Source organism: Lampetra planeri, chromosome 3 (assembly GCF_965212315.1).
Source record: "Lampetra planeri chromosome 3, kcLamPlan1.2.h2, whole genome shotgun sequence".
NCBI classification, from domain to species: domain Eukaryota; kingdom Metazoa; phylum Chordata; class Hyperoartia; order Petromyzontiformes; family Petromyzontidae; genus Lampetra; species Lampetra planeri.
In genome coordinates this window covers 166,699-189,126 of record NC_136109.1, presented here as the reverse complement: position 1 = coordinate 189,126, position 22,428 = coordinate 166,699, and the positions used below count along the sequence as shown (strand labels likewise).

At 57.3% G+C, this 22,428-nt stretch overlaps 4 protein-coding genes and 1 pseudogene across 5 annotated transcripts; all 5 read left to right on the top strand.

Moving 5' to 3' along the window:
- Positions 1 to 15,888: 15,888 nt before the first annotated feature.
- On the top strand, positions 15,889 to 16,679 carry LOC144735061 (histone H1 pseudogene; annotated as a pseudogene). The gene has a single exon (XR_013588578.1). The product of XR_013588578.1 is annotated as a histone H1 pseudogene (transcript).
- Positions 16,680 to 17,701: 1,022 nt separating this feature from the next.
- On the top strand, positions 17,702 to 18,114 carry LOC144735085 (histone H4). The gene has a single exon (XM_078617493.1). It carries the CDS (start codon positions 17,751 to 17,753, stop codon positions 18,060 to 18,062), a length of 312 nt encoding a protein of 103 aa, XP_078473619.1. The 5' UTR covers positions 17,702 to 17,750; the 3' UTR covers positions 18,063 to 18,114.
- A 789-nt stretch (positions 18,115 to 18,903) lies between these two features.
- LOC144735079 (histone H2B type 3-B-like) lies at positions 18,904 to 19,546 on the top strand. The gene has a single exon (XM_078617480.1). It carries the CDS (start codon positions 18,941 to 18,943, stop codon positions 19,340 to 19,342), a length of 402 nt encoding a protein of 133 aa, XP_078473606.1. The 5' UTR covers positions 18,904 to 18,940; the 3' UTR covers positions 19,343 to 19,546.
- A 136-nt stretch (positions 19,547 to 19,682) lies between these two features.
- Positions 19,683 to 20,851, top strand: LOC144735069 (histone H3). Its single transcript, XM_078617467.1, has one exon. The coding sequence runs from the start codon at positions 20,183 to 20,185 to the stop codon at positions 20,591 to 20,593; it is 411 nt and encodes a 136-aa protein (XP_078473593.1). The 5' UTR covers positions 19,683 to 20,182; the 3' UTR covers positions 20,594 to 20,851.
- Positions 20,852 to 21,285: 434 nt separating this feature from the next.
- LOC144735094 (histone H2A-like) lies at positions 21,286 to 22,186 on the top strand. The gene has a single exon (XM_078617505.1). It carries the CDS (start codon positions 21,484 to 21,486, stop codon positions 21,862 to 21,864), a length of 381 nt encoding a protein of 126 aa, XP_078473631.1. The 5' UTR covers positions 21,286 to 21,483; the 3' UTR covers positions 21,865 to 22,186.
- The last annotated feature ends 242 nt before the right edge of the window (positions 22,187 to 22,428 follow it).

Here is a 22,428-nt window from a genome sequence, read left to right as displayed (position 1 = left end):
TTGTCTGCAGGACGATCTGAGCGCCGCAAGGTCACCAAGGACTACAGACGGTATCGTGTTGCGCGCCTTACAACACCTCAGAGCGGAGGGTAGGATCCGTAGGAGAGGGTTAGTTCGGGGTAAGGACGAGTAGGAAAGCGGTTTAGCAGAGAGCGCAGCATAGAATAGGGCTACACGGCACCAGAGTGTGGGTTAGAAGCGCCTTGCTGTCCCGCACACACACACGGGTGGCTCGGTTGGTTAGCAAGGGCTAATAAAATCTCGAGCGTAGTAACAAAACCGTGTTGTTGGGTGTTTTTGGAACGTGGTATTAGCGTGCACTGCATTCGCGAGTGTGTGGTCGTTGTACGCATAAAGGCCGTGGTCTCTGTACGACTGTGCGGGTACGGAGGTGTGTGCGTTAACGCCCGGGGAGAGCACTTTTGGTGTGTTGGCGTGACTACGCAGCCGTGTGAGAGGAGAATCGTCCTTGTACGATATTTGTGTTGACGTGCACGCGCGAGTGGGGGAGGGGACGAGTCGTCGTGTCGGCGTGTGCCCCGCTTGCGTGCGCTCGTTACTTGCGTAAGCTCTCGGCGTGCGTAATCGGCGTGCCCAAGGTGCGCGATCGTAACGTGGGCGGCCAGCGCGGCGCAGAGCGGCGCAGGAGTGGGTATCGCGTGTGGAGCTGTATGCGTGTGTGCGCGCATGTTCACGACGTGTGTAACACAGGTGCGCGATCCTAACGTGAGTGGTCAGGGTTGGGTGAGTGCCGTGCAGAGCTGTGTGTGGGTGTGCGCGTGCGTGGTTATCCATGCCTGCTACGCGGACCCGCGGTGGAGGGGAATCCTCGGGTGACGGCTCCCACACCCTGGATAAGGAGCCTAGCGGCGGTTCGCTTAGCAGCGGGGGGGCGATTGATGATGTTAGTCCGGCCGTTAGTATTATCGAGGGAGGGATCTCGGGGGCTAGCGACCCCCACAAATTGGTGTCAGAAGCGGTACGGACCCCCGCGTTACCTCACGCTAAAATAAGACTAATATTTACCGGCAGGGGGGCCCCTTCGTGGAAGGCATTCGCCCGCAATCTCTTAGGGGCTAAGGAAATTAATGGATGGACGGACGTGCAGGCAGTACGTCAACTTAATATGAATCTTGATGGGCGGGCAGCCGATTTTGTAGAAGCGTTACCCGCGAGCGCACAGACACAGCTAGAGGAGCTGATGCGCCGACTCGATCAGCGTTTTGGCACGCGTGACGAGGAGGAAGCAAAATCGGCCTTAGAGGCGCGCCGTCGCCAACCTGGCGAAGATCTCCGTGATTACGCCGAGGATGTGCGCGAGTTAACAAAGATCGCACGCCCGGGGTACGCAACTGAGGTTATTGAGGAACTGGCTGCCGAGAAAATCCAGCGGTACCTGTCTCGCACGGCGTGGTGGCAGCCAGACATGAGCTGCCCACGTCTTCCCTTTAACACCCTTGTCGAGCGCGCACGTAAGTGTGAAAGAATTCACAGCGAACGCGCGCAGCTCCGGGGGCTGGGACGAGAGCGCGCCATTGCATGCCTGCTCTCGGAAGACGAGGAGGAGGAACAGGAGCTCGCGAGGACGGTAAGGGGCCGGGAAAGAGAGCCTCCAGTGTCCCGCGAGACAACCCCGGGATGGGTTGCCGGTATACAAACGGGTATAAAGGATGTCTCCGGCCAGGTAACCCAGATAGACAACAAGGTAAACCAAGTAGGTGAGGAAACGAATAAAAATATGACCCAACTGCAATCCTCCGTTGAGACCATCCGATCCGAAATGGGGGACCTAGACTCCACGGTAGGAGGGCTAACTGGAAGGATAGCCCGACTAGAAGCAGAGTATGAGCAACAGCGCACGGGGGGAGGAGGGAGTGGGCAGAAAGTTCGCCACAGAGCCGCCACTCCTCCCAGGACGTGTTATGTGTGCGACCGTCGAGGGCATCTCATGAGGGACTGCCCTCAGCTCGCCCGTGCGAGGCCGATGCATAGGTCAAACACTAAGCCCCCCCTAGAGAGGGGACCACCGGGGGATGAAATCGACGTAGACCCGACCCAAACCAGCTGTAATAATAATGGCGAGCGAGTGATCCATAAACAGGTTACAACGACAACACCCAAGGGCGCAGGGACCTCGGGCGATTGGCTGCGGGAGCTGGTGGCAGGGATAACGGGAGCCACGTCGCTGGTGGAAGGCCAGGTGAACGGGCAGCGCACCCGGATCCTGTTGGACACGGGCGCCGTGGCCTCTCTCATGAGCGCCGCGCACTGCAGCATGCTCGGGGTGGACGTGGGCTGCCTGCAGGCCCCGGATCGCGCGCTGCACACGGCAAGCGGAGCCGGGATGGGGTTGCTGGGGAAGGTCTCCCTCGAGGTCCGTCTAGGAAACCAGGTGTGCACACAGGAATTCTACGTTTCGAGTGTGTTGTGCCACGAGTGCATTGCAGGAACGGACCTCCTGGAAAAGTTGGGACTTAACGTACAGCCCCGGCAACGATGCGCTACGGTGGAGGGCAGCGGGGAGCGGATTCCGTTCCTAGGACAGGTGCCGAATCGCCCACGCTTCACACCCGTGGCCGCTACGCTGGTGTCGGCCGTCACCATCGGGCCTCTCGCCGAGATGCTGGTGCCAGTGGCAACCCTCTCCACCGACCCAACCCACCGACCATCGGGCGAGGTAATGCTGACTCCTCACCCGGAGTTGGCATCGCGATACGGGGTGGTAGGGTCAGCCACACTGGTAAACGCAGATGGGGGCCGGCTGTTTATACGTGTGTTTAACCCACACAGTACCCCGGCAATGATACGACGACGCACCCCGGTAGCCACCGTACACCCCCTGCACGCTCGCCACTCGAACGACTCGGTGTTCGCACTCTGGGCGGAGGACCCTGGCCGCCCCGAGGACAGCCAGGATCTGGCCTGGCGGGTCGGCCCGACCCCCCGAGCCGAGATTGTTCCCCTGCAGGATGCGCTACATGTGCCTTGGGCAACCTTACCTAAGGGGGAGGCCGATCAGCTGCGCGGGTTATTGCGGGAGTACGCCGACGTGTTCAGTGAGCACGATTCGGACGTGGGCCGGACCGACCTGGTCAAGCACCAAATTGACACAGGTGCAGCCCGACCCATCAAACTCCCCGCATACCGAGTGGGCGCGCCTGAACGGACCCAGATCAAAGAGGCAGTCACGGATATGCTACGCGATAACATAATCCAGCCCTCCGCGAGCCCTTGGTCTGCCCCGGTGGTACTGGTAACGAAAAAGGACGGATCGACTCGGTTCTGCGTTGATTACCGAAAATTGAACGCAGTCACCCTCGGTGACGCTTTTCCCATCCCACGCATCGACGACACCTTCGACAGTCTCGCAGGAGCGCGGTATTTTTCCACCCTCGATCTGGCGTCCGGTTACTGGCAGGTGGAGATGACGGAGGAGGATCGGCCAAAAACAGCATTCACCACCCCGATGGGCCTGTTTGAGTTTCGAGTGTTGCCGTTCGGACTCACTAACGCGCCCGCGACGTTCCAGCGGTTGATGGAGTTGGTGATGCGGGGCTTGCAGTGGGAACAGTGCCTGATTTACCTGGACGACGTAATAGTGTTCAGTAGGTCGCTGTCCGAACACTGGTCCAGGCTGCGGGAAGTATTCCAGCGACTGCGAGCAGCCCATCTCAAGCTCAAGCCACGTAAGTGTTACATTGCGCAACGCGAGGTGGGGTACCTCGGACACCGAGTCAGCGAGGCAGGGGTGAGCACCGATCCCGAGAAGGTGCGTACCGTAGTGGATTGGCCGCGGCCGAGGAACCTGACGGAGATCAGGTCATTCTTGGGACTCGCCACCTATTACCGTCGGTTTGTAAAGGGATTCAGTGAGATTGCACGCCCCCTCACCCAACTCACCTCCCCTAAGAACCCCTATCAGTGGTCGGAGGCCTGCCAGACGGCTTTCACCACACTCAAAGACCACCTCACCCACACCCCCACCTTGGCTTTCCCAGATTTCACCACCGATTTTATTTTGGACACTGACGCCTGCAGCAGTGGGCTGGGCGCGGTGCTGTCGCAAGTGCAGGGTGGGACGGAGCGGGTCATCGCGTACGCCAGTCGGACCCTGAGCGGGGCCGAACTGAACTATTGTGTAACCCGTCAGGAACTGTATGCTGTAATTTTCGCGTGTAAACAGTTCCGACCGTACTTGTACGGCAGGAAATGTCGTGTGCGCACCGATCATTATGCACTGCAGTTCCTCCTTACATTCAAGGAACCGCGGGGGCAGATGGCTCGATGGCTGGCGCAGCTGCAGGAGTACAACCTGCAGATCGAGTACCGAGCGGGGCGAACACACGCGAACGCGGACGCCTTGTCAAGACGGCCCGCGGTGCGCGCTGAGACGAGGGAGGGAGACGCCTGCCCGTGCTTCACGGGGGGACGCTGCCGCCAGGCAGCAGAACCCAAGGAGCGCGCGGAAACTAAACTCCCCCCCCCGAGAGAGAGTGCAGTGTGCGCCGCAGGAACCCCTGCAGAAGGAGCCCGGGGACAGACGGATCATCCCACCCCAACCGGGCGGATCCAAGAGGATGTCGGCTGCGCCTTCCCGGGCTTGGACGACGAGCAGCTGCGACAAACCCAGCAGCGGGATCCGGATCTGGCGGCGGTGGAGGCGGCACTGCGAGAGAGGAAGGATGCACTACCAGGGCCCTGGAGCGGTTTGTATGCCCGGTTGTGTGTAGAAAACGGGGTGGTGAGGGAACTGGCCGACGCTGGGCAGCCGGGGTGCATCTGCGTTCCCGCCCATGTGCGGCCCCAACTACTACGACTGGTACACGACCACCCGCTCGGGGGCCATGATGGGGAACGGCGCACCCGGGAGACTCTGCGTCGCCAGTATCTCTGGCCTAAATTAGCGCAAGATGTGGCCGCCTGGGTGCAGGGCTGCCGGGCCTGTCAGCAGTGTGGGCAAAAGCCGGCGAGGTACCAGGTACCCCTGAGGCCGTTCCGAGTCAGTCGGACGAATCAGTTGGTCGGAATCGACCTGCAGGGGCCCTTTCCACGATCCCACCGGGGCAACCGATATATTCTTGTAGCGGTGGAGTACTTCACCCGCTACCCCGTGGCGGTGGCTATCCCGGATAAAACAACCCTCGTAGTGGCCCGGGCCTTCGTGGAAAACTACGTACTTAAGTGCGGGATCCCCGAACGAGTCATTACCGACCAGGGTAGTGAATTCGAGGCCGAACTATTCCAGGCGCTGTGCCGAGAGTTCGGGATCCAGAAGGACCGAACCACGGCATATCACCCCCAGGCGAACGGGATGGTAGAGAGGATGAACCAGACTCTGGCCGGGAAGCTTAAACGCATGGCGGCCGCGAATCAACAGGACTGGGACGAACACCTCCCCTATGCCCTGTTCGCCTACACCACCGCCGTTCACACATCTACAGGACAGACCCCGTTCCTAATGATGTTTGGTCGCGAGTCTCGCCTGCCCGCAGATCTGCTGTTCGGTGTCCCTCCGCCGCAACGGGAGGAAGGGAGCCACCCCATGGAGCACTTGCTGGAGACCCTGCGAGAGGCCAGGGGCCGAGCCTACCCGCACGGAGAGGCCGCGCACCAGCGGCAAGAGCAGGGCGCCCGACCCCGTATGGAGCCCCCCTTCTACACTGCGGGCTCCGAGGTGTGGCTGTACACTCCCCGCGTCGGTGCCGGACAGGTGGGGAAGCTGACCACCTACTGGCGAGGACCCTGGATTGTGAGACGGCAGATCTCACCATGGACGGTGCTGATTCAGGGAGGAGAGAGGGGCCGGGAGATGGTGGTCAACATCCGCCGACTGAAGCCGTGGCGAGCAGCCCCCGAGGGGGGAAGCCCCGCCGTCCAAGTACCCCGCAACCCCGGGGTCCCCCCACCCCCCGTGCCCGGGGGCCTCGCGCAGTATATGGGCCCCACGGAGCCCCGGGCTCCGAGGGGCCCCGGGCGGGGCCGGGGGCGACGAGGACGGCGACCCTTAAACCCCACCGCCTCTGAGTTTGTCCCCCAGCCCGCAGGTGCCGGAGACCGAGGGGAGCCGTTGGAATGGAGGAGGAGACCACCGCCGGAGCCCCAGGAGACGGAGCCGCCACCCCCGAGGCCAGCCACAAGGGCCGGGCGAATCCCGCGGACCCCGCGGCGATACCTCGTGGGGGCAACCCAGGCGAGGTGCTCCAGTCAACCCGGGACGGGGACTGGCACCCCGGGGGGCTATGTGGTGCCACAGCGACGGGGCCGCTCGGCCGAGCCAGAGAGCCGCCCGGCTTCCACCGCCGCACTGCCCCCCATCACCCCCCCCACATAAACACGCACCCGCACCCACGTAGGGCCTCGTGGTCGGGTCACCTACCCTGAGTTTTCACCCGAGGGCCCCCTAGGGGGGTTACCCCACGGTTTCTCAGGGCCAGGGAATTGGACAGGACCCTTCCCAGGCCAAGTAACACTGCGGCGCCGTGGGCGGATTTGAGATCGCACGACCACGGCGAGCTCAGAGAGCCCCGCAGTTAGAAACGCATACAAACACAAACACGGGTCAGCAAGGCAGATAGCTGGGATCAGGACCCGGGACGACTGATTGGTCGAAAGTTCAAAGGCCGGCGGGATCGCAAAAGAGCGGGAAATCCTAGGCTCAGGATTGGTCGAGAGACCAAGGCGGTCGGGACGGGGGCGCCTAGCCTTTGATGTGAATAGTTTAAAAGAAAACGCAGGGGCAGTAGGGAACTCTCTTCTTCTGGAGTTTGGACACGGGGTCAGCGACGAAGGAGTCATCGGGCGAGCCGCTAGATTGTCTGCAGGACGATCTGAGCGCCGCAAGGTCACCAAGGACTACAGACGGTATCGTGTTGCGCGCCTTACAACACCTCAGAGCGGAGGGTAGGATCCGTAGGAGAGGGTTAGTTCGGGGTAAGGACGAGTAGGAAAGCGGTTTAGCAGAGAGCGCAGCATAGAATAGGGCTACACGGCACCAGAGTGTGGGTTAGAAGCGCCTTGCTGTCCCGCACACACACACGGGTGGCTCGGTTGGTTAGCAAGGGCTAATAAAATCTCGAGCGTAGTAACAAAACCGTGTTGTTGGGTGTTTTTGGAACGTGGTATTAGCGTGCACTGCATTCGCGAGTGTGTGGTCGTTGTACGCATAAAGGCCGTGGTCTCTGTACGACTGTGCGGGTACGGAGGTGTGTGCGTTAACGCCCGGGGAGAGCACTTTTGGTGTGTTGGCGTGACTACGCAGCCGTGTGAGAGGAGAATCGTCCTTGTACGATATTTGTGTTGACGTGCACGCGCGAGTGGGGGAGGGGACGAGTCGTCGTGTCGGCGTGTGCCCCGCTTGCGTGCGCTCGTTACTTGCGTAAGCTCTCGGCGTGCGTAATCGGCGTGCCCAAGGTGCGCGATCGTAACGTGGGCGGCCAGCGCGGCGCAGAGCGGCGCAGGAGTGGGTATCGCGTGTGGAGCTGTATGCGTGTGTGCGCGCATGTTCACGACGTGTGTAACACAGGTGCGCGATCCTAACGTGAGTGGTCAGGGTTGGGTGAGTGCCGTGCAGAGCTGTGTGTGGGTGTGCGCGTGCGTGGTTATCCATGCCTGCTACGCGGACCCGCGGTGGAGGGGAATCCTCGGGTGACGGCTCCCACACCCTGGGTAAGGAGCCTAGCGGCGGTTCGCTTAGCAGCGGGGGGGCGATTGATGATGTTAGTCCGGCCGTTAGTATTATCGAGGGAGGGATCTCGGGGGCTAGCGACCCCCACAAATTGGTGTCAGAAGCGGTACGGACCCCCGCGTTACCTCACGCTAAAATAAGACTAATATTTACCGGCAGGGGGGCCCCTTCGTGGAAGGCATTCGCCCGCAATCTCTTAGGGGCTAAGGAAATTAATGGATGGACGGACGTGCAGGCAGTACGTCAACTTAATATGAATCTTGATGGGCGGGCAGCCGATTTTGTAGAAGCGTTACCCGCGAGCGCACAGACACAGCTAGAGGAGCTGATGCGCCGACTCGATCAGCGTTTTGGCACGCGTGACGAGGAGGAAGCAAAATCGGCCTTAGAGGCGCGCCGTCGCCAACCTGGCGAAGATCTCCGTGATTACGCCGAGGATGTGCGCGAGTTAACAAAGATCGCACGCCCGGGGTACGCAACTGAGGTTATTGAGGAACTGGCTGCCGAGAAAATCCAGCGGTACCTGTCTCGCACGGCGTGGTGGCAGCCAGACATGAGCTGCCCACGTCTTCCCTTTAACACCCTTGTCGAGCGCGCACGTAAGTGTGAAAGAATTCACAGCGAACGCGCGCAGCTCCGGGGGCTGGGACGAGAGCGCGCCATTGCATGCCTGCTCTCGGAAGACGAGGAGGAGGAACAGGAGCTCGCGAGGACGGTAAGGGGCCGGGAAAGAGAGCCTCCAGTGTCCCGCGAGACAACCCCGGGATGGGTTGCCGGTATACAAACGGGTATAAAGGATGTCTCCGGCCAGGTAACCCAGATAGACAACAAGGTAAACCAAGTAGGTGAGGAAACGAATAAAAATATGACCCAACTGCAATCCTCCGTTGAGACCATCCGATCCGAAATGGGGGACCTAGACTCCACGGTAGGAGGGCTAACTGGAAGGATAGCCCGACTAGAAGCAGAGTATGAGCAACAGCGCACGGGGGGAGGAGGGAGTGGGCAGAAAGTTCGCCACAGAGCCGCCACTCCTCCCAGGACGTGTTATGTGTGCGACCGTCGAGGGCATCTCATGAGGGACTGCCCTCAGCTCGCCCGTGCGAGGCCGATGCATAGGTCAAACACTAAGCCCCCCCTAGAGAGGGGACCACCGGGGGATGAAATCGACGTAGACCCGACCCAAACCAGCTGTAATAATAATGGCGAGCGAGTGATCCATAAACAGGTTACAACGACAACACCCAAGGGCGCAGGGACCTCGGGCGATTGGCTGCGGGAGCTGGTGGCAGGGATAACGGGAGCCACGTCGCTGGTGGAAGGCCAGGTGAACGGGCAGCGCACCCGGATCCTGTTGGACACGGGCGCCGTGGCCTCTCTCATGAGCGCCGCGCACTGCAGCATGCTCGGGGTGGACGTGGGCTGCCTGCAGGCCCCGGATCGCGCGCTGCACACGGCAAGCGGAGCCGGGATGGGGTTGCTGGGGAAGGTCTCCCTCGAGGTCCGTCTAGGAAACCAGGTGTGCACACAGGAATTCTACGTTTCGAGTGTGTTGTGCCACGAGTGCATTGCAGGAACGGACCTCCTGGAAAAGTTGGGACTTAACGTACAGCCCCGGCAACGATGCGCTACGGTGGAGGGCAGCGGGGAGCGGATTCCGTTCCTAGGACAGGTGCCGAATCGCCCACGCTTCACACCCGTGGCCGCTACGCTGGTGTCGGCCGTCACCATCGGGCCTCTCGCCGAGATGCTGGTGCCAGTGGCAACCCTCTCCACCGACCCAACCCACCGACCATCGGGCGAGGTAATGCTGACTCCTCACCCGGAGTTGGCATCGCGATACGGGGTGGTAGGGTCAGCCACACTGGTAAACGCAGATGGGGGCCGGCTGTTTATACGTGTGTTTAACCCACACAGTACCCCGGCAATGATACGACGACGCACCCCGGTAGCCACCGTACACCCCCTGCACGCTCGCCACTCGAACGACTCGGTGTTCGCACTCTGGGCGGAGGACCCTGGCCGCCCCGAGGACAGCCAGGATCTGGCCTGGCGGGTCGGCCCGACCCCCCGAGCCGAGATTGTTCCCCTGCAGGATGCGCTACATGTGCCTTGGGCAACCTTACCTAAGGGGGAGGCCGATCAGCTGCGCGGGTTATTGCGGGAGTACGCCGACGTGTTCAGTGAGCACGATTCGGACGTGGGCCGGACCGACCTGGTCAAGCACCAAATTGACACAGGTGCAGCCCGACCCATCAAACTCCCCGCATACCGAGTGGGCGCGCCTGAACGGACCCAGATCAAAGAGGCAGTCACGGATATGCTACGCGATAACATAATCCAGCCCTCCGCGAGCCCTTGGTCTGCCCCGGTGGTACTGGTAACGAAAAAGGACGGATCGACTCGGTTCTGCGTTGATTACCGAAAATTGAACGCAGTCACCCTCGGTGACGCTTTTCCCATCCCACGCATCGACGACACCTTCGACAGTCTCGCAGGAGCGCGGTATTTTTCCACCCTCGATCTGGCGTCCGGTTACTGGCAGGTGGAGATGACGGAGGAGGATCGGCCAAAAACAGCATTCACCACCCCGATGGGCCTGTTTGAGTTTCGAGTGTTGCCGTTCGGACTCACTAACGCGCCCGCGACGTTCCAGCGGTTGATGGAGTTGGTGATGCGGGGCTTGCAGTGGGAACAGTGCTTGATTTACCTGGACGACGTAATAGTGTTCAGTAGGTCGCTGTCCGAACACTGGTCCAGGCTGCGGGAAGTATTCCAGCGACTGCGAGCAGCCCATCTCAAGCTCAAGCCACGTAAGTGTTACATTGCGCAACGCGAGGTGGGGTACCTCGGACACCGAGTCAGCGAGGCAGGGGTGAGCACCGATCCCGAGAAGGTGCGTACCGTAGTGGATTGGCCGCGGCCGAGGAACCTGACGGAGATCAGGTCATTCTTGGGACTCGCCACCTATTACCGTCGGTTTGTAAAGGGATTCAGTGAGATTGCACGCCCCCTCACCCAACTCACCTCCCCTAAGAACCCCTATCAGTGGTCGGAGGCCTGCCAGACGGCTTTCACCACACTCAAAGACCACCTCACCCACACCCCCACCTTGGCTTTCCCAGATTTCACCACCGATTTTATTTTGGACACTGACGCCTGCAGCAGTGGGCTGGGCGCGGTGCTGTCGCAAGTGCAGGGTGGGACGGAGCGGGTCATCGCGTACGCCAGTCGGACCCTGAGCGGGGCCGAACTGAACTATTGTGTAACCCGTCAGGAACTGTATGCTGTAATTTTCGCGTGTAAACAGTTCCGACCGTACTTGTACGGCAGGAAATGTCGTGTGCGCACCGATCATTATGCACTGCAGTTCCTCCTTACATTCAAGGAACCGCGGGGGCAGATGGCTCGATGGCTGGCGCAGCTGCAGGAGTACAACCTGCAGATCGAGTACCGAGCGGGGCGAACACACGCGAACGCGGACGCCTTGTCAAGACGGCCCGCGGTGCGCGCTGAGACGAGGGAGGGAGACGCCTGCCCGTGCTTCACGGGGGGACGCTGCCGCCAGGCAGCAGAACCCAAGGAGCGCGCGGAAACTAAACTCCCCCCCCCGAGAGAGAGTGCAGTGTGCGCCGCAGGAACCCCTGCAGAAGGAGCCCGGGGACAGACGGATCATCCCACCCCAACCGGGCGGATCCAAGAGGATGTCGGCTGCGCCTTCCCGGGCTTGGACGACGAGCAGCTGCGACAAACCCAGCAGCGGGATCCGGATCTGGCGGCGGTGGAGGCGGCACTGCGAGAGAGGAAGGATGCACTACCAGGGCCCTGGAGCGGTTTGTATGCCCGGTTGTGTGTAGAAAACGGGGTGGTGAGGGAACTGGCCGACGCTGGGCAGCCGGGGTGCATCTGCGTTCCCGCCCATGTGCGGCCCCAACTACTACGACTGGTACACGACCACCCGCTCGGGGGCCATGATGGGGAACGGCGCACCCGGGAGACTCTGCGTCGCCAGTATCTCTGGCCTAAATTAGCGCAAGATGTGGCCGCCTGGGTGCAGGGCTGCCGGGCCTGTCAGCAGTGTGGGCAAAAGCCGGCGAGGTACCAGGTACCCCTGAGGCCGTTCCGAGTCAGTCGGACGAATCAGTTGGTCGGAATCGACCTGCAGGGGCCCTTTCCACGATCCCACCGGGGCAACCGATATATTCTTGTAGCGGTGGAGTACTTCACCCGCTACCCCGTGGCGGTGGCTATCCCGGATAAAACAGCCCTCGTAGTGGCCCGGGCCTTCGTGGAAAACTACGTACTTAAGTGCGGGATCCCCGAACGAGTCATTACCGACCAGGGTAGTGAATTCGAGGCCGAACTATTCCAGGCGCTGTGCCGAGAGTTCGGGATCCAGAAGGACCGAACCACGGCATATCACCCCCAGGCGAACGGGATGGTAGAGAGGATGAACCAGACTCTGGCCGGGAAGCTTAAACGCATGGCGGCCGCGAATCAACAGGACTGGGACGAACACCTCCCCTATGCCCTGTTCGCCTACACCACCGCCGTTCACACATCTACAGGACAGACCCCGTTCCTAATGATGTTTGGTCGCGAGTCTCGCCTGCCCGCAGATCTGCTGTTCGGTGTCCCTCCGCCGCAACGGGAGGAAGGGAGCCACCCCATGGAGCACTTGCTGGAGACCCTGCGAGAGGCCAGGGGCCGAGCCTACCCGCACGGAGAGGCCGCGCACCAGCGGCAAGAGCAGGGCGCCCGACCCCGTATGGAGCCCCCCTTCTACACTGCGGGCTCCGAGGTGTGGCTGTACACTCCCCGCGTCGGTGCCGGACAGGTGGGGAAGCTGACCACCTACTGGCGAGGACCCTGGATTGTGAGACGGCAGATCTCACCATGGACGGTGCTGATTCAGGGAGGAGAGAGGGGCCGGGAGATGGTGGTCAACATCCGCCGACTGAAGCCGTGGCGAGCAGCCCCCGAGGGGGGAAGCCCCGCCGTCCAAGTACCCCGCAACCCCGGGGTCCCCCCACCCCCCGTGCCCGGGGGCCTCGCGCAGTATATGGGCCCCACGGAGCCCCGGGCTCCGAGGGGCCCCGGGCGGGGCCGGGGGCGACGAGGACGGCGACCCTTAAACCCCACCGCCTCTGAGTTTGTCCCCCAGCCCGCAGGTGCCGGAGACCGAGGGGAGCCGTTGGAATGGAGGAGGAGACCACCGCCGGAGCCCCAGGAGACGGAGCCGCCACCCCCGAGGCCAGCCACAAGGGCCGGGCGAATCCCGCGGACCCCGCGGCGATACCTCGTGGGGGCAACCCAGGCGAGGTGCTCCAGCCAACCCGGGACGGGGACTGGCACCCCGGGGGGCTATGTGGTGCCACAGCGACGGGGCCGCTCGGCCGAGCCAGAGAGCCGCCCGGCTTCCACCGCCGCACTGCCCCCCATCACCCCCCCCACATAAACACGCACCCGCACCCACGTAGGGCCTCGTGGTCGGGTCACCTACCCTGAGTTTTCACCCGAGGGCCCCCTAGGGGGGTTACCCCACGGTTTCTCAGGGCCAGGGAATTGGACAGGACCCTTCCCAGGCCAAGTAACACTGCGGCGCCGTGGGCGGATTTGAGATCGCACGACCACGGCGAGCTCAGAGAGCCCCGCAGTTAGAAACGCATACAAACACAAACACGGGTCAGCAAGGCAGATAGCTGGGATCAGGACCCGGGACGACTGATTGGTCGAAAGTTCAAAGGCCGGCGGGATCGCAAAAGAGCGGGAAATCCTAGGCTCAGGATTGGTCGAGAGACCAAGGCGGTCGGGACGGGGGCGCCTAGCCTTTGATGTGAATAGTTTAAAAGAAAACGCAGGGGCAGTAGGGAACTCTCTTCTTCTGGAGTTTGGACACGGGGTCAGCGACGAAGGAGTCATCGGGCGAGCCGCTAGATTGTCTGCAGGACGATCTGAGCGCCGCAAGGTCACCAAGGACTACAGACGGTATCGTGTTGCGCGCCTTACAACACCTCAGAGCGGAGGGTAGGATCCGTAGGAGAGGGTTAGTTCGGGGTAAGGACGAGTAGGAAAGCGGTTTAGCAGAGAGCGCAGCATAGAATAGGGCTACACGGCACCAGAGTGTGGGTTAGAAGCGCCTTGCTGTCCCGCACACACACACGGGTGGCTCGGTTGGTTAGCAAGGGCTAATAAAATCTCGAGCGTAGTAACAAAACCGTGTTGTTGGGTGTTTTTGGAACGTGGTATTAGCGTGCACTGCATTCGCGAGTGTGTGGTCGTTGTACGCATAAAGGCCGTGGTCTCTGTACGACTGTGCGGGTACGGAGGTGTGTGCGTTAACGCCCGGGGAGAGCACTTTTGGTGTGTTGGCGTGACTACGCAGCCGTGTGAGAGGAGAATCGTCCTTGTACGATATTTGTGTTGACGTGCACGCGCGAGTGGGGGAGGGGACGAGTCGTCGTGTCGGCGTGTGCCCCGCTTGCGTGCGCTCGTTACTTGCGTAAGCTCTCGGCGTGCGTAATCGGCGTGCCCAAGGTGCGCGATCGTAACGTGGGCGGCCAGCGCGGCGCAGAGCGGCGCAGGAGTGGGTATCGCGTGTGGAGCTGTATGCGTGTGTGCGCGCATGTTCACGACGTGTGTAACACAGGTGCGCGATCCTAACGTGAGTGGTCAGGGTTGGGTGAGTGCCGTGCAGAGCTGTGTGTGGGTGTGCGCGTGCGTGGTTATCCATGCCTGCTACGCGGACCCGCGGTGGAGGGGAATCCTCGGGTGACGGCTCCCACACCCTGGGTAAGGAGCCTAGCGGCGGTTCGCTTAGCAGCGGGGGGGCGATTGATGATGTTAGTCCGGCCGTTAGTATTATCGAGGGAGGGATCTCGGGGGCTAGCGACCCCCACAAATGAATGATTCTTGCATTCGTTCTAGATTTGAAGCTTTCGTGACTGCAATGATTCAAACTCTTAGGTTTTTTCGGTAAAGTCACGTAGGTAAAACAATAATAATACATAATTTAAATAATATAAATAATAATTTAAATAATAAATCAGGGGGGGGCAGAGGGGGGGGGGCCTTATCTGAATGTGGTTGCCGGGGAGTGGCGTGGGGTGTCGGGGCTAAAAGGGAACAAATGAGCACATCAGCTCAGGGTTGTGGCCAGTGTTAGCTGATAGTAAGCATAAAAGTACTGGTAAACGCTGGGGATGTCAACACTCGGTAAAGTATAATATTACCTGTCAAATAAGATGGTACAAATATGTGTAGTTAAATATTTTTACATGGTTAATAACATCTTTCCAATGATTACTCATTCGTGTTACTTAGTGCAGTAAATACGTGTTACTTATTGCAGTAAAAACAACTCATCGCATGAACCATCCTGCGCTCCTAGAATATCAACTCTGTCGGTGCATTAAACGTAAGATTATATATGTTCTTTAAACATTCGACTGCGGAGTCACTTGAGTTGAATTTGAGTGGTGATAATTGTGCACCGTGCCTCGATCTTGTTCAAGGCGCGCGACCCTTCTGCAGTGCGTGAGCTACTCACCTCTTGCCACGTAACATGTTAAACTTTCTATTTAATGTCGGTTAATTTTGAGTAATTTTCTTCAGTTTGTTGTCCATCTGAAAATCCATATATTTATTAATTTCAAAGTTCGATTAAAACGTCCAGTTAAAAGTTCGGTGACAAGGGACGGTTGGCATGGCGCGCAGTCCTCACCATAGCGCGAGAGGAGGAATCGCGAGCGCGCGAGGCAAAACTTAAATAGAAAATATTTCGTTGGAATTAAATATGAGTAGTCTGTTGAAGCATCTTGTCTTGCAAAACATTCGAGTGTGTTTTAAATAGTGTTCATCATTAACACTTTTGAAAAACGACAATCATCATATCTCGCCCTGACCGAACAATGTCTCCCAAATGTTGGTTGTTCACTTGTTTTGAATTATAATTTATATCGTGAGCATTGTCGTATATTGCATAAGTAACGTACATTAAAGAAGTGATCTTCGTGATAATGTATCAACTATATGCATGTAAGTATGAACGTTACGGGAGTAATCGAGCCCAAAGGCAGGCGTGATAAACACAGTGAGTATGGTGGCAACTTCCTCACTAGATCTGAGTGCTGGATGATCTCAGCGACGTCCGCATTCAGTACGCCGCTTCTATAATAACCTCGGGCCTGGAGGACGCTCGGTTTGAATCCGTGAGAGCGCTGATTTCGATTTCAAAGAGGTGAGGCGATAAAAGCGACGTTTTGAGATGGCGGAAACTGCTCCTGCTCAACCACCAGCTGCGGCTACTTCAGCGCCTAAAAGCCCCAAGAAGAAGCGCGCCGCTCCAAAGTCCAAGAAGGTCGGCCCCAGCGTGTCCGAGCTCATCCTCAAGGCTCTGGCCAGCAGCAAGGAGAGGAACGGCGTGTCTCTTCCTGCGCTCAAAAAGTCGCTTGCTGCCGGAGGATACGACGTGGAGAAGAACAATGCCCGCGTGAAGTTGGCCATCAAGAAGCTCGTGGCCAAAGACGCCGTGGCGCAAGTGAAGGGCAGCGGTGCATCTGGCTCTTTCAAACTCAACAAGGAAAAGGCTGCCGCAAAGGCGAAGCCCAAGTCGTCAACATCAAAGCCCGCAGCTAAAAAGCCCGCGGCAGCCAAGAAGGTGAAGAAGCCCGCGGCAGCCAAGAAGACCGCGCCCAAGAAGTCTCCCAAGAAAGCAAAGAAGCCCGCGGCTGCCAAGTCGGCCAAGAGCCCCAAAAAGGTGAAGTCGGCTGTTAAGCCCAAGAAGGTGGCGAAGAGCCCAGCCAAGCCCAAGGCTGCGAAGCCCAAGGTCGCTAAGCCCAAGACCGTCAAGGCCAAGGCCGCCAAACCCAAGGTGGCCAAGCCCAAGAAGGCCGCGGCCAAGCCCAAGAAGACTGCGCCAAAGAAGTGAATCCGATCGGACGATGCTCGATTCACTCCACCTCAACGGCTCTTTTCAGAGCCACCCACTTAGTTAAAAAAAGTGAACCAGGTGCTGCTGCGCTTCAATTAGTTAATCGTTAACACATGGCAGTGTATTACGTTGCTGTTGAATGCGTGCCATATTCTGTAAGTCAAACCCATTTACGGCGTGGCGATGGTTGCTCGCCTTGACTCGGCCCTGATCAAGGAGCTCGACGCTTGGTGCAGTTCAATCGTGAGGATTTGTGTAGATTGGATAAGTTTCGTACATTCGCCAAATTAACTGTATAACATTTTACCCACTCGATGTGTTTTAAGCATTGATGTGATGGGAGTAATCGAGCCCGAAAGCAGTAATCATAAACACAGGCGGGGCGGGTGGCAGCTCCCTCACTCGAACTGGGTGCAGAGTAATGTCAGCGACGTCAGCATTCTCGCTGGCGATTCTAATCTAAATCCAGATTCAAATCGATGCATTCTTGACGAACCTCCAATTTTGATTATGTGTTGCACCTCTTCATTCCGTCATCATGTTACTGGTGCCAAATATGGAATTTAGTCTAAAAATGTATTGATTCCAGACAGCTTTACTCAATTTGCCTTCATTCGCTCGTTCTCGCCTTTTCACTTTGTTTTTGTTTTGTAAACATTGCGGTGCACCATCTAAACTTCTCTATTAAAATAAATGTCTTTCTTACTTTGGGAGAACTAGTTGGTGACGTTCACTCAACTATTGTGTTGGAAGCCGTTTAGCTTCACACGATTATAAAGTTAGTTCATCTTGTTCACTTGAAAACAAGACCTTACACCGATTATTCACTCCACGTGCAATCTTGCAACAGATTGCGTTCCTCTCGCGTTCGCTGCGGGTGTGCCAATATCATTACAGAGTGCTTCGAAGAAGGGTCATTGCCCAAAACGTCGCATATTGTACATGTCACGGAAGTGTTTTTGACGACGGTGGAGGGTTTTCTTCGTCACAGAGGTTAAATGTCGAAGGTTTAAGGCGGAGCCATCGCGGAGGGCAGGGGTGGTCGGTGACGTCACCACGCTTCGGATATAAAGGTGGCTGCTGCTGCAAGCTGAGCGCGCATGTCTCTCGCGTGCTTTGTCAGAAGTAGTCGCAATGTCTGGACGCGGTAAAGGCGGTAAGGGGCTCGGCAAGGGAGGCGCAAAACGCCATCGCAAGGTGCTGCGCGACAACATCCAGGGCATCACCAAGCCCGCCATCCGCCGCCTCGCTCGCCGCGGCGGTGTGAAGCGCATCTCGGGCCTCATCTACGAGGAGACCCGCGGCGTCCTGAAGGTCTTCCTTGAGAACGTCATCCGCGACGCCGTCACCTACACGGAGCACGCCAAGCGCAAGACCGTCACCGCCATGGACGTGGTCTACGCCCTCAAGCGCCAGGGCCGCACTCTCTACGGCTTCGGAGGCTGAGCGCCCATCTCTCGCACATTAAGCCAACCCAAAGGCTCTTTTCAGAGCCACCCACCTCTTCGAAACTGCTTGCGCCAGTGTTGCCAAACACTTTCTAAATGGAGCACATGTCCTGGGTTATTGCGCGCCAATTCCTCGTGAGCGTGGTGGACGTTTGCTTGTTGAGTTGGCGAATCTTCATCTGCTTCCACATGAATGAAAGAAATCATGATATTCACGACACGTCACATTTAACAAGGCGTAATTCTTGAACGCATTAATACAGTACCCATTTCTGGTATTTTTGCGTGAATAATTTCCAGCTGCAGCCGATTCCGATATTACGTAGAGCATTTGGCGCCACAATCTTACAGCACACTCGTCCTAATTGACGTAGCGTGCCGGAACGCTAATCTCCACCTGTACAGCACAACAGCGAAGTTATTTTTCTCCACCGAGCGCTTGTATTTATCCAAATTGCGTTCATAAAACGCCCGTGTGCCGTATTAGACGAGTTGTGAAACAATCCTTCGTAAGAAACAAAAACACCCACACTCAAAACACAATATACTGTATTGGGTTTTCTAGTCATCCTTTTTAAAACAAAATCAATGGCCATGGCTGCAATTCACTAATATACATGTTTGGACATTACATTGTGTTATATTCACAAGTCATTTTTGCAGTAAAAACTATATTAAAGTGAACATCGCGTCCGCGTTTCTCATTGGAGGCTGATGGAGAGGGATGGTACTAAAAGAGCCACTCAGCAGCGCCGCGCACTACGATCCTCTGATTTGCATCTCGCCTCCTATAAAAGGAGCTCAACGCGCGACCGACATCCACATTCGCTTCCCGTCTGTTGTGAACTGACCCGAAGCTGCCTACGACGCGTCGACATGCCCGATCCTCCCGCATCAAAGACCGCTGGGCCGGCTAAGGTTCCTGCTCCCAAGAAGGGCTCCAAGAAGGCTGTGACCAAGGCTACGCGCAAGGATGGCAAGAAGCGACGCCACCGCAGGAAGGAGAGCTACGCCATTTACATCTACAAGGTGATGAAGCAGGTGCACCCCGATACCGGCATCTCGTCCAAGGCAATGAGCATCATGAACTCGTTCGTCAACGACATCTTTGAGCGCATCGCTTCCGAGGCGTCCCGCCTGGCGCACTACAACAAACGCTCCACCATCACCTCTCGGGAGATCCAGACCGCAGTGCGACTGCTGCTCCCCGGCGAGCTGGCCAAGCACGCCGTGTCGGAGGGCACCAAGGCCGTCACCAAGTACACAAGCTCCAAGTGAAGCCTCGACTCCACCATTAATTACAAAGGCTCTTTTCAGAGCCACCCACCTCTCCGAACCTGCTATTACCAGTCCTAGCAGGAGTACAAAACGAAACTTCCAACAAAGTCCCGGTTCACGCGGGGACATTGTTCGCTCATTGAAATGGAGAGATCGATCGCATTTTGACCTGTTTCAACGTGAATAAAAGCGATAACAATATTCATGGCACATCATATTCACCAGCAGGCATTTATTGGACTTGTTTGTCCATTGATTTCATCTGCAGCCCATTCAGATATTACATTGGATATTTGGCGCCAAAACCTTGCAATGCAATATATTTAATTCGTGGTTGTATTTTCGGGCAGGAACTAACATTTTGCACGTGTACATATATGTAAAAGTAAGCGCCTAGCATGGATGACTCGTGCAGTATAATTGATGATCATCATCTCAATGCCAAGAGAATAGATATCTATCCCTGTGATCACCTCTTTCCGACATTTTTACGTATTACTGTTTCCAATGAAGTGCAGTTTCTTCACACTTTATTTAGATCATGCAGAGCACTGTAAAGTCGTTTTCGGAAAGGTGTTTGCTTGAGAAAATAACATCCGTTAAAGACATCGACGGCGCTCAAACGGTACTACTGCATCGTGATACGGCATTCTGAAATGATCCAAACTGAACATTTTGTTGATTAAGAAGAGTTGACGACTCGAGATCATTGCACGCTGCCAACCAATCAGCACGCTCCCCGTCTTCGCACGTCACGACTCCGCTGACCAGTGAGCGCGCGCTCTGGGCTACATAAGCCGCCTTCTCCCCGCTTGTGAGAATCTTTGCCCACACCAAGCCATGGCTCGCACCAAGCAGACCGCTCGCAAGTCCACGGGCGGCAAGGCCCCACGCAAGCAACTCGCCACCAAGGCGGCCCGAAAGAGCGCTCCGGCCACGGGCGGCGTCAAGAAGCCTCACCGCTACAGGCCCGGCACCGTCGCTCTGCGCGAGATCCGCCGCTACCAGAAGTCCACCGAGCTGCTCATCCGCAAACTGCCCTTCCAGCGCCTCGTCAGGGAGATCGCGCAGGACTTCAAGACCGACCTGCGCTTCCAGAGCTCCGCTGTCATGGCTCTGCAGGAGGCCAGCGAAGCGTACCTTGTCGCGCTCTTCGAGGACACCAACCTGTGCGCCATCCACGCCAAGCGCGTCACCATCATGCCCAAGGACATTCAGCTCGCCCGCCGCATTCGTGGCGAGCGCGCTTGAACGCCCAGCTCGGCCCTCAAAGCACAACACAAAGGCTCTTTTCAGAGCCACCACTTACGCATGAAAAAGCTTCCATGTGTGTCCTTCAAAGTTCGGGTGCCGGAAACCTTCGTTTGCTGGTCACGGCTCTCACGAGTCGTCAGGCGTAAGCGACAATGAAGTTCATTTTATATACCCCGCCGCTCATTTTTCAACATCACACGTTGGTGTTGTATATAAGCGTTGTGAAACCATGTTTACATAATCTACAACAAAAGGGTTATTTTGGTTAAATATATTAACTATTAAACCCAAAGATATTGGTTGATGTTGTTTCAATCCCGAGCTGATAAGAAGTTCACATTTTGCAAACTAAGAGACTGAATTATTCACGCACATATATTTTTAGGCATTGCCCGAACAGGCGGTTAAAGGAATATATATACACCGTATAGGCACGTGGGCGATCAATCACGAGCTCAAGGCTATCACAATGATTTCTTATAACCAATGAGGTCCCTCAAAATGATGATTATAATCAATAATACATTGATATTTGCGGAATCCGCTTATAAGTTTGACTTGCCAGCACGTGCCCATAAATTAACTCAATAATGCTTAAAACTTGAACCTATTAAGTACGTGTATCGCATTGTTTAATTCCTAAGATACGTGTCCGCATAAAAATATATATGGATAAAAATAATTAAAGTCAACATCGAATCCTCGCGTCCCGGCTTTTCATTGGTGGCTCAAGGAGAGGGCGGGACTCGACCGAGAGGAGCCAATCAGCAGCGGCGCGCTCTACGATCCTCGTCTCCGCTATAAAAGACGCTCCGGTGGTGCGTGTTAACGTCACAAATCGTTCGTACTTTGTCTCTATTGCTTTTTGCATCCTAGGTCCCTTAGCAATGTCTGGACGCGGCAAGACCGGTGGCAAATCTCGCGCAAAGGCAAAGTCCCGCTCTTCCCGCGCCGGCTTGCAGTTCCCCGTGGGTCGCGTTCACAGGCTGCTCCGCAAGGGCAATTACGCCCAGCGGGTCGGCGCTGGAGCACCCGTCTACCTGGCCGCCGTGCTCGAGTACCTTTCTGCCGAGATCCTCGAGCTGGCTGGCAATGCCGCCCGCGACAACAAGAAGACGAGGATCATCCCCCGACACCTGCAGCTCGCCGTGCGAAACGACGAGGAGCTCAACAAGCTCATGGGCGGCGTGACTATCGCCCAGGGCGGTGTGCTGCCCAACATCCAGGCCGTGCTGCTGCCCAAGAAGACCTCTCAGGCAAAGAAGTGAACGCGCCGCCGCCTCTACCACCACAACAACGGCTCTTTTCAGAGCCACCCACTTGCTTGCAAAGAGCTCGGACAGTCGTACACAGGGGTTTTGTTATTAATAAGGACACCGTCGTCGAGTTGCCCTCGTGCCAAATTGCTCGCAATTAAACAAATGCTCTGCTCATTCCAGTTACCCTTTATTATGTCTAATTTAGGAACGGTATTTGAGCAGCATTCCAACATTGCATCAATCATGGAACATGGTTTAGAATAAATTGGGATGCCTATTGGAAGAAAGTATCGTGTTTTTTAAAGAATAAAACTCGCTCTTTTTGAGCGGTCAGATTACATATGAAGAGGAGTCGGAGAATGGTTCAAGCACTTTAAGGGATCTGCGAGCCACCCTCACGCACCACGCAAACACGACATCTCCGCTCTCACGACAACACGCACCAATCACACGCGCGGGAAAGAGCTGGACGGGGGTGTCAGGGGTTAAAGGGCAGTGACGTCACCCGGAGCAGGCGTGCTGGACGCGGATGTGTATTGGGAGCGGAGATTGAGGAGTTAAAAGGGGCTGTGG